This window comes from Malania oleifera, chromosome 7 (assembly GCF_029873635.1).
Source record: "Malania oleifera isolate guangnan ecotype guangnan chromosome 7, ASM2987363v1, whole genome shotgun sequence".
In the NCBI taxonomy this organism is placed as follows: Eukaryota; Viridiplantae; Streptophyta; class Magnoliopsida; order Santalales; family Ximeniaceae; genus Malania; species Malania oleifera.
Genome location: NC_080423.1, coordinates 73,208,702 through 73,221,161, shown reverse-complemented (window position 1 = coordinate 73,221,161; position 12,460 = coordinate 73,208,702). Strand labels below are relative to the sequence as shown.

Sequence of the window (12,460 nt, the reverse complement as noted above, 5' to 3'; positions counted from 1 at the left end):
AATACCTAGGACTGTATTTTATTTCTAAATATCTATATAATTACAAAAACACTTGCCAACATTTACGGAGAAAATTTAGAAAATAATAACAAAAATATTTTGTTTTAGCTCAGTCGAGCCAGTTCAAATGGTAAGGATGACTTATAATTTTGGTAATCCCAAGGTTATGGATTCAATATTCCTTTAAAATATTACGTCAGTGATTTACTAGGGAAGCATCAATGGGCGGACAACTTTCACTTCGAGTTTGGTGTTGCACCATAGTGCTCAAAGTGGCGTGATGACTGCTAGAGTCCCCGAATTAAAAAAAAAAAAAAAAAAAAAAATTGTTTTATTGCATAATTTTGGAAAATTGAAAGGCAAAATGCCATTTTTGTAATTATTTAAAATTTTAAAATAAAAATAAAATTATTTCCAAAAGTGAAGGTTCATCACTTTTCAAGCATTTTGCAGAGATGACTGAGGAAGATTATGAATTTTTTTTTTTTCCTAAAAAATGAAATCTCAAATGATATAAAATAAAAAAATAAACTTGTTTTGAACTAATTAAACTTTATTAATTTTATAAGAGACAAGCAACCTCATAAAAAACTTGTACTTATTTTTTTCCCCCCACCTAAAAAAGACTAGTCAGAAGTTTCACTTCACCATTTTTCTCTCCATCATAAGGTATCCGTGTGGGATAGCGCCACTAAAAAAATTACAATGCGATAAACTCACAGCGCCACCTCGATGCTACCTCACATGGAAGCTTCTGAAGTGGTAGTCGGGTCACTGCATCATTTCCAAATAAGCTTTTAGCCTAGCCATAGCATAGGTGAACCCCATGGGAAGCAAGTTTTCTCAAGCATATTGATGACCTCGGCTAGGTCCCCTGCATGCTTCCCCTACCAAAGTGGGTTTGGTGGCTGCCATAATCTCTCTCTCTCTCTCTCTCTCTCTCTCTGAGCTGTGGCATGCGCAGTACTTTTGGTACCTAATTATGGTTCTGTCTTTTTGGGTCACCCCTAATCATTTTGCGATTTATACTTTCTTCCAAAATGATATAATTAATACCCTTGCATTTTAAGGGATGACCATGTCCAGTTCTTGCAGATTAATGGGAGTAATTGTGACAAAGCACTTTAAAGCACATTGTTTTGATTTTTGATGTTTTTCTATATGAATAGTGGAGAGGAATTGATCGACATAAGTGTTAGTTACTCTTTTTCTCCTTTTCATATATATTATCTTCTAAATAATTAGGATGAGATTCCAATAGAGTAGATGAGCTTGAGAATTATTACTTCTAAAAATGACAGCTTTCATGTTCAAGCAGAACTTTCAAATACTCTCAATGCAGCTCTTTAGGCATGAAAATTTACGTATTCATATTTCTCTTTTTCTTTTTGTGCATATTATTAATTCTCTTACAGCTTATTTGGAACTTGAAAAATAATGAGACTTGAAAAATTGTGGAGAAAGGAAAAAAAAATAAGAAGAATTTTACTTTTTCATGTTTGATTATCAAAAAAATTGATAAAAAAAAAATAAAATATTAAATTAATGAACAAATTTTTAATTTTATACATTTTAACATTTAATTTTCTTAATTTTTAATCATATTAAAATAATGATATTTGATACGGAGAGATAGTGTAGCAGTGCAGGCCTCATATCTACTCATGAGCCTGTGTCGTTAGGGGCCCACGCTATATGGCACTACTCTTTCATCTTATGTTTTTAGTTTCTAATTTCTTTTATTTTTTTTTATCGAAATGGTAAGACAATAGAGAATTTGTTTAGTTATGTAAAATTATTTTCTATTTTTTATTTTTAAAATTTAAAATAATTTTAAAAAAATGTTTTTTATTTTTCAAAAAATTTATGAAATCATGGGTTCTTGGATTAATTTGAATTTTTACAATTTTTCTTTTAAAAAACTTAATACATAATTTATGCAAATTAAAGTTAAAATTCGAATTCCATTCTTTATGCAAAGTAAGAAATTAAAAATTAAAATTTTTTTTTTCAACTTTCCTATATAAATTCAAAAAATTTTAAAAAAAATAGTGTTTTTTGTAATTATTTTAAAAATAAAAATTTTAAAAATATTTTCACAAGTAAATAGTGTCAAAATTATTATTTATTTATTTATTTTATACAATAATTGTAAAACTAAAAAATGAGCTAATTTTTAATTCTTTAAAAATATATAAAAAATATTTTTCATTACTAAACATATCTCATATGGTTTTTTTTTTTTTTGGTAACAAATGACTTTATTCCATGAGCATTTCTAGTATTTTAAATATTATAAATTTATTAATGTATTTATTATATTTTTGAAAAACACATTTATTTTGGTTATTCTAAATATTTTTAAAAATATTTCACTTCGATTTATTTTTTTCCCTAGCCAACTCCTTTATATGATAAATTAATTTTCATAAGTTATCAATGCAAACTAAACCTAAATGTTAATTAATCAGAGAACTTTCGGTAACAATTTGAATATATTTCAAGTAATAGATATAGACCTCATTGATATTGACAAAAAGATACTAATATTTTTTGAAATTTGAAAAATTTCTCGAATGACGGTTGAAATTTTAAGAATTTTAGAAATATTTTCTTAAATTTATTAGAGAGAAACAAATATTTCTTAACAAACCTTAGATAATATAAAATTTTTAAAATCAAGAAAAAGGCTAATAAAAATTTTAAAACTTTATAAAAAAATTCCTATTCACAAATCTTAAGAAAGAAAGATGAAAGTCTTTCCGTTCCAAGCCTATTGCAATAGGATCTTATGAATATAACAATGTGAAACTCACACTAATGTACTTAGTCAGGCCCTCCCTTGCGGCCCGTGCCATCATTGACCGTTACATAACTAGGAGGAAAATGATAAATAAAAAAAATGTGTATGTAGGCCCCAATTTTGACTGCCACCACCTCCAAACATAATCCTTCCAATCTGCGCGCGTGCTGAAGCTGGACCGCTGATGCAGGACGATGTCCAACCTAGGTTACATCGTGCGTCCAATAATTCGTGCGTACAGGTACTACACTTTTATGCGCCGCACTATAGAGTTTCCCTTTCTTTACTGTTTGTTAATAAAGAATGTGCAGGTTTTTAATTGGTCAAAAAGAATTTCAGGGCAATAATTATTTAGTTGCAACAACTCACAACTGTCATATTCCCAATCACAAACTTTCAACAGCCTGAAAAAAATACAAAAAATCTAGAAGCCGTCTATGTATTGTTAGTTCCTCTATAATTGTATCATGTAAATTTTATTTTATTTTATTTTTTTTTTCAATTATGTCTGGTATCCTGACTCTTCCCAGTCATTCAATTATGACGACATCTTTAAGGTACACAGTCTATTCACACGCCTACGGAAACCGCCCCCATAGCCCCACAGGAATAAAACGAAATTCGATCAAACAATAGGAATCGAACTAAGGATCTCACCGTCAAGCGTCAATCCCCAACACGCCCTTTCCACTTATCTATTTTATCACACACATCTCGAAAAGAGTACCACAACTCTGTTGTAAAGAAAGATATCAAGCTAATTATAGTATGAATTTTTAATTTTTTAATTTTATTTTTTACAAATTTAGAAATTTAAATATAATTTTATGTTATGTTTTTTTCGAAATCCCCACACATCCAAATTATTTGAGTCTTTTTTTTTTTTTTGGATTACGCACCGGGTATCCACGTGTCCGTTTGACGGTTTACGTGACTAATCCTGCGCCCCTTGTAGTTGACCCCACAACTCTAAAGGGAGGGTAAATTCAGGAGTTTAGGAGCGGAAATGAGTCCAGAAGGGTTTGAACACTTGACCTCATGAGAGGCACTCCCGCAACCCACACTACCACCTGAACCACACCTTGAGGGTAAATTATTTGAGTCTTTGAACTTATATTAGATTTTGAGAAAATTTAATATAAAATTACGTTGAAAATTATATTATACTAATTTGCAACATGAGTTGTAAATCTTACATTTGAATGAAATAAATTTATATTATATTTTATTCAAGTCTAAATTTAAAAACTAAAATTCATATTTTTTAAAATATAAAATACACATGTATTAAGCATATTGCCATCATTTATCCATTAATCATTGGCACGCCCCTGTAATAAATGGTATCTGTGTGAAGGATTGAAACTCATTAATTCTTATATAATGTCATACAAATTTTTGGAAATATAATTAATTACTAAATGTGATTGTGTAATATGAATAAATTTAATTCTTAAATATTCTTTTAAAAAAAAAAATGCTAGAATTGCACATAATCTCTTCATACACTTTTCACAAAAGTAGGGTCATACTTATCCAAATAAAATATAAGATACTAATTCAAAGTTCAAATGGTTTTACATTCTCTAAGCTATCTTAAAATAATAATAATAATAATTTTCATAAATTTTATGGTTAAAATTAAACAGCTAATCTAATTTGTTCATATTAAAAAAAAAAAGAATTTCTAAATAATAAAAATAAAAACTGAGACAAAGAAATAATCTAGAAACACCAAATCACGAAAACTTCTATCCATCACAACATGCAATTTATACAAAGGAAATTAGCAAAAGGGGGAAAACACATCTATTTAACTCAAAAATAATCATAATTGAGGAAAAAAAAGAAGAAGAAGATCAGCAGGAAGTCAAAAGAAAATACACCATGTTCTTTATATTTATAAATACTCAAATTAACCAAAACAAAAATTCCAAAAATTATTACTGATCTTTTTCAGTCTTAACCGTCGATGACATCTACGGTCGTGGTGCATGACAGCAGCCGGTGGAATATGGCGTACAAGGCCGCGCACGACACCTCCTTCACCCTGCTCATCACCCGGCACCTCCTCCGACGCCCGCCGCCTCCTCCCTCACCCCCGGTCCGACGCCGCCTGCCGCCGTGGGTCACCCTCTCCTTCACTCTGCCCAAGCACTTCCTGGTCTTCTCCGGCACGGTCTCCTTCCTGGAGAACGTGTAGCTCCTCAGGTACATCTGCCGGCAGGAGATGCTGTCCACAACCCTGGGCCGGCCGACGGCGCCGCCGCGCGCTGCGGAGCCCACCGATCGCACGAACTCGGCGTCGGATTCCGGCCACTTATAGAGGTTCACGTAGGTGGCTCTGACGGGGACCCTGGCATCGTTGACGCAGCTCGATATGCAGGTGGAACTCATTCTTAATCTGAAATGATTGATTTCTGGTTCAATCGGAGCAAGGTACTGAGATTTCTGTTTCTGGGTTTTGGGGTATAAATTGAAACGAGGCTTGGATTGCAAGAAAAGATAGAGAAATTAAGAGAGAGAGAGAGAGAGAGAGAGAGAGAGAGAGAGAGAGAGAGAGAGAGGGTTTTGGTAGTGGGGGTTTTATGATCATATTATGGGTGATCTGTGGAATGATTTAGCATCATTTGCAATGACTGTTTTGCTCTTCATTGTCTGGTGTGTCATGTTCAAGGCCAGTGGGAGATGACTAAAGGAGGGTAAAGCGCTTTATAATGTTTTATAATGTTTTATTGACAAAATGGCCATGCACAGGGTAAATGCTTGGGCATAAATACAATATTTATGAGGGGCGATTGTGCCACGTAATACTTAGAATTTAGAGCTTCAAGATTTACTAAATGAAATAGTTGGATTTTGGAGATGGGAAAATATTAAAAAAGAAAAGAAAAATATAAAAGGATTTTTTTTAAAGTTTAGTTATCAATAAGAAAAGTTAGAAAAAAAAGAAATATATATATATATATATATATGTATAGTAAATTAATGTACAAAATTTTATTTTAACATAATTAAGATCTAATTTTATTAATTTTTAATTTCAATTGGAATTTTTTTTGCAATATTTGATATTTAGAAAATTTAATAGAAATATCTTTTTATTTTTACTTTTTTTAAAAGAAAAAATCCTTAATTTAAATAGAGTTTAAATGTTTATCTAAAAATATTAGTTGAATAATAAAGTTGATGATATTTTAAAAATATTTTCATCTCATAATTCACATGTAACTATTATATGACTAACTTATAAATAAAATGATTTCTCATTCACAAATTTTTCATCCTAAAATATACTTTAAAAAATATTATAATAATAATTATTGTTAGCTTTACCGTGATCCCAAGAGGAGGGGTGAATTGGTATTTTTAAACTTTAAACCCTAGGTCAATCTCCTGATACCAGTATATTCACAACCTTATGGTCAATCTAGTGTAAGTAAAGTAAATGTATACCAGAATGTAAATAAAGTAATTTAATTAATCACACAAGCACCAGAAAGCAGTAAAGAAGGAGTGACACGCAAAGATGTTATCTAGATTCAACCAATTGCCTACGTCCCCACCTTAGCTAACAAGTACAAAGATTACTACAATAACTTGCTCCCTTAAACAGGTGGAGCGACACCTATACAAGCCTGGTCAATTAGCACAGGACTGACCTCAACCTTTACAACAATCCTTACCGGGTTAGATTACTACCCCCTCAAGTCACGCCTAGAATCACTCAAATTTTACAATCAAATGGTACAATGAAGTATTATTTTCACGTAAAACAGATTTGTACCCAAATAATACGCTCAATCACATATGCATTAAAAGCAAGGATATAGTGTAAGCTCAATGATGCAAGTAGTATTCTACCAACACTCCACTTAGTAAAGTCAACATGAAGCTCAAGAGTGTTTGAAGCAATACAATCAGTATGATGCTCAAGAATAATCAACACAAGCAATAACTTAGAATCTAAACAGAATATCTCAATCAACACAAAAATATTCCAAGTATACTAGATAGATAATCAAACTAGTTTCAAAATGATTTTCTTTAATGATATAAGAGCAGAGCTAGTTTGAAAGGATTATTTGCTTGTTTGAAAAATTCTATGCACAAAAAAAACGAAGCTCTTGGACACTTGCAATGAAATGCAAATATCCTAAGCTTTCTTGGTTTGATCCCACACAAGATTTATAATGCGAAAATCTACAGGACAAACCTAAGCTATGCTCCAAAAAATTAAATAATAAGTAAACACAGCAAAATAAGTATTAGCTCTAAGCAACAATCAAACAAACACGAATGAAACTCTCACAATCTCGGATTTTATCAAGAGGATGCAAGTTTGAGAGTATTAGGGCAAAAAGTGGATTTTCAAGAGAGAGAGAATTAACTTGTCTAATCTATTATCTAATTTTGCAAATGAAAGTATATTTATAGTCAGGTGAAAAATTATAACCGTTTGGGATATAATGGATATTATTAAAAAGGTCCCAAAAGATTAAAATCCAATTAGTCCAAAATAACCTTGTTTTACCACGGTTAATTTATTTTAGTCGGCTGGAGTTCGGGTGGCTAAACCTAGGTTCGATCGCCCGAGAAGACACAACAATAAAAGTGTTCTAGGTTGATTTGGTCACCCGTGTCTTGGTTCAGCAGCCCGAATCAAAGTCAATAGCAAAGCTACGTGATTTTGGGTGCCCGGTTTTGGGTTCGGGTGCCCAAACTCAAGTGTTCGGTAACCCGGGGCTAATTTGAACTGAAATTTTCAATTGCCTGAGTTGGTGAGTGGTCTCTTTCGATGCATTCGGACACCTGAAGAAGATGTGTATATTTATAGTTCAGTTGCCCTAGGGCTTGGTCAACTTTTTGACTTTCAAAGTTCGGGCGCCCGAGGAGTTTTGTACTCCACAGGTTTGGTCGCCCAACCCTTCTTACTTTGCTTAGATATATTCAATTTTAGCACAATTATTTCACACTCTTATTTTATGCAATGTGTGTGTGATTGTTGGAGCCTAGGGTCTTGCTATGGTCAAGTTGAGCTTACACTATATCTTATGTGCATGATGTGCAAGTGATAAGCATACATGCACATGCCTAAATTACTATTACAGACCCTCATTATTACAGACCGATATGAATTACAATACAAACTTGCACAAGCACTTGACAAATATCAAATATCAATATTTGTCTTTATCAAAACCGGGTGTGACCAATAAGATCAACATTCTCTCCCTTTTTAATGATAACAAATATGCAAAAAAAATTGGGCATAGTCGAAAGAGGCTCCCCCTAACAATATGCATCATTTATTACACCCAATTACTTTTTCCTCTACATCTCCCCCTTTTGGCAACAGCAAAAAGGGTTATACGAGTGAAAATTCTAGGCAATGGGTAGATGTTACATTATACATGAGAGATTTTGGAAAGATTTTAGAAAAATTTTGGCAGAGTGCCGTTTGTAAACCAGACTTTCCAAAAAAAAAATCCCATATAAGTGTAACCTATTTGAGTTTTATATATCCTAACAATTTATCCACAACTACTCAAACAGTTCAGTATGGTCTACCAATCAAGTGTAAATTTTAATATCATCATGAAATAGACAAGAAAGTTATTCATGACAAATGATAATCATTATATATTACATCAATATTATCATGCTATAGAAATAATGCATGTGCATACTGTCAATAATCAACCTTCACAAAGTCTAAAGCAAGAAGATAAGTCAACAGTAGTATTAGTTGCTAAGACTTGGAAAGTTCCCATGAGAGAGCTCCCCCTAAATTTATGCAAGTTATGGAACATTTAAGTTTAGGAAGCTTCTTTACTATGCATTAAGCCTAACTCACGTCTAATTTGTGTGAACCTATCCTCGGGTAGTGTTTTAGTGAATATGTCAGCTCATTGTTCATTGGTACATACAAACTCAAGTGCAACATCTCCTTTTTGTACATGATCACGAAGAAAATGATGTCTAATCTCAATATATTTAGTTCGTGAATGTGAAATAAGATTTTTAAAGATGTTGATTGTACTAATATTATCACATTTAATTGGTCATGTCATAGTGCAATCCATAATCCATAAGTTGTTGTTTCATATAAAGAGTTTGGGCACAACAACTTCCAGCCGCAATATATTCAGTTTCGACTGTGGATAAGGCAACTGAGTTTTGTTTGTTGGAGAACCAAGAAACAAAAGATTGTCCTAAGTAATGACAAGTACCGCCAGTGCTTTTTCTATCAACCTTACTATCGGCAAAATCAGCATCAGTATAACTAACAATCTCAAAAGTAGTGTGCTTAGAGTACCACAAGCCTAATTCTATAGTCCCAACTAGATACCTAAGAGTACCACAAGCCTAATTCTATAGTCCCAACTAGATACCTAAGGATTCGTTTGACAGCTTTTAAGTGAAATTCCTTAGGAGCAGCCTAAAACCTAGAACACATACATATACTAAACATAATATCAGGCCTACTAGAAGAAAGATATAGGAGACTTCCAATCATGCCACGATACAATTTTACGTCAATAGGAATTCATTGCTCATCTTTATCAAGTTTAATGGAAGAGTTCATAGGTGTACCAAGAATTTTGCAATCTTCCATATTAAAGTTTTTTAGCAAGTTCCTAATATATTTTGATTGGCATATGAAAGTTCCATGATTTGCTTGCTTAATTTGTAGCCTTAAGAAGAAACTAAGTTCACTCATCATGCTCATTTCAAATTCACTTTGCATGCATTTGGCAAACTCATTACACAAATAATCATTAGTTGCTCCAAAAATGATATCGTCCACATAAATTTGAACAAGGAGCATATCATCATTTTTGAATTTGATAAAAAGTGTAGTGTCAATCTTGTCACAGGTAAACCTATTTTCTAGTAGAAAACTACTAAACCTCTCATACCAAACTCTAGGAGCTTGTTTCAATCCATACAAGGCTTTAGACAACCGATAAACATAATCAGGATATTTATGATTTTTAAAACCGGATGGTTGTTCTACATATACCTTTTCACTAATGTAGCCATTTAGAAAAACGTTTTTAACATCCATTTGAAACAATTTAAAGTTTTTAAAAGCAGCAAAGGCAAGTATCATACGAATGACTTCTAAGCTAACAACAGGAGCATATGTTTCATCAAAGTCAATCCTTTCCTATTGGTTATACCCTTGGGAAACTAGTCTAGCTTTATTCCTAATTACTACCCCATTCTCATCTTTCTTATTTCTATATACCCATTTAGTTCCAATAATGGTGTGCTCATTAGGCCTAGGAACTAAGGTCCACACTTTACTTCTTTCAAATTGGTTAAGTTCTTCTTACATGGACATCACCCAAGACTCATCCTCTATGGCTTCTTTAATATTTTTAGGTTCTTCTTGGGATAAGAAAGCGGAATGATTCACTAGATTTCTAAGGGAGGATCTTGTGGTTACACCATGGGACGGTTCACCTATGATTTGATCTATAGGGTGATTTCTAATGAATTTCCAATCTCTAGACAACTCCTGATTTCCATTTTCATTATCTTCAAGTGATTTTTGATTTGCTTCTTGATTTTCACTTGCATTGTTTTCAATAGACATTTTCTCTAAACATTTTCTAATATCAATATTATCTTCATCATCTTTATTAGAAAATGGATTAGACTCATCAAACACAACATGAATAGATTCAATGACAGTTAAAGTTCTTTTATTGAAAACCCTATATGTTTTGCTATTTAATGCATATCCTAGGAAAATACCTTCATCAGATTTAGAATCAAATTTTCCTAAGTGTTCATTATCCATAAGCACAAACATTTACAACCAAAAACATGAAAATAGGAAATATTGGGTTTATAGTTGTTCCACAATTCATAAGGGGTTTTATTATTGACGGTCTAATCAACACCCTATTCATAACATAGCATGCAGTATTTATGGCCTCGGCTCAGAAATATTTAGGTAAGTTATGCTCATTCAACAAAGTTCTACCCATTTCTTGCAGTGACCTATTCTTTCTTTCTACTACACCATTTTGTTGAGGTGTCATAGGTTCAGAAAAGTTATGTGATATGCCCTCTAAGTCACAATATTTTTCTATGCCTTCATTTTTGAATTCAGTGTCTCTATCACTCCTTATATGAGTTATCTTATATCCTTTCTCATTCTGAATTCTTCTACAAAGTTTGGTAAATTATTCACATGATTCATTTTTGTGTGCAAGAAATAATACCCATGTGAATTTAGAAAATTCATCCACAACTACAAAAGCATAAGATTTACCACGAAGACTTTGCACAGGATTAGGTCCAACCAAATCTAAGTGAAGCATCTTAAGTGGTCTAGTAGTACATATGAATTTTTTTTTCTTAAAACTAGATTTGGTTTGCTTACCCAATTGCCATGCATCACAAATTTTACCTTTTACAAACGACATCTTAGGCAAGCCTTTAACTAATTCTTTTCTAACAAGTTTAGACAATAAATCCATGCTAGCATGTCCTATGTGCTTATGCCATAACCAACTAACTTCATTTACAGCAGAAAAGCATGTCACTTGTTGAGAAGCTAAGTTGTCAAGAGAAGTAGTATAAACATTTTCATGTCTATCAGCAGTAAAAAGCACTTTGTGATCTGTTTTATCTTTTATGATGCATTTATCATTCTCAAAAGATACTTTATATCCTATGTCACACAACTGACTTATTTTAAGTAGATTATGCTTCAACCCATCAACCAAAAAAACATTGTCAATAGTAAGAGATGAATTCTTACCAACCTTACCTACCACGATGATGCGTCCTTTTGCATTTTCGCCAAATGTCACGCAGCCTCTATCCTTGGGAACAATTGAAGTAAATTTTCCCTTGTCGCTGGTCATGTGCCGTGAACACCTGCTGTCCAAGTACTACCGGTCCTTGGAGGAGGACAATCTTAGGCATACTTACAAAATAAGCTAAGTAACTGATGCGGGTCCCCAAATTTTGTTGGGTCCATGGGGGTCAGTTGCAGGATCTCCCTTAACTACCCATACTTTCCTAATTCTAGCATGCTTATTCTTAAGTGGACAATCAAATTGAATGTGACCAATGTGTTTACATTTAAAGCATATTAATCTACACTTAGGTTCTTTAGGAGGAATATGGGATTTTGACTCACGTGTAAAGTGTCCTAAGTAAAGATTAGGCCGTCTAACATTTTCAATATCATTAAAACCAAGAACCTCTTTACTTAAGGAGTTTCTTTGGGCACCAAACAATTTTTCAAAATTTTCTTTGCCCTTAGCGAATTTAAAATTAATTTTGGAACTATCCTCCAATTTCCTCTCAATCTCAACAACAGTAGCATCTTTTTGTTTTAAAATAGAAGCATGAGAGGTTTTTGACATATTGAACAATTTTGACTAATTTTCACATTTCTTTTTCAAATCATTATTTTCTTTGGTCATTTTACCTAACAATTTAGAAACACGAATATATTCAAACTGTAACTCTCTAAATGTAAGCATGCAATTAAAATCATAATCATCAGATGAACAATATGAAGATAAAGAACTAGAAGACAATACCTCTTCCTCATGTGCCATCAAGCACAGATTAGCGACTTCTGAGTCGCCGTGATCTGATTCTGAGTCGCTGCTACTAAGTTTG

The 12,460-nt window shown here is 32.6% G+C and overlaps 1 protein-coding gene across 1 annotated transcript; it reads right to left on the bottom strand.

Moving 5' to 3' along the window:
* Nucleotides 1–4,524: 4,524 nt before the first annotated feature.
* LOC131159897 (uncharacterized) lies at nucleotides 4,525–5,491 on the bottom strand. The gene has a single exon (XM_058115113.1). It carries the CDS (start codon nucleotides 5,198–5,200, stop codon nucleotides 4,766–4,768), a length of 435 nt encoding a protein of 144 aa, XP_057971096.1. The 5' UTR covers nucleotides 5,201–5,491; the 3' UTR covers nucleotides 4,525–4,765.
* Between the last annotated feature and the right edge of the window lie 6,969 nt (nucleotides 5,492–12,460).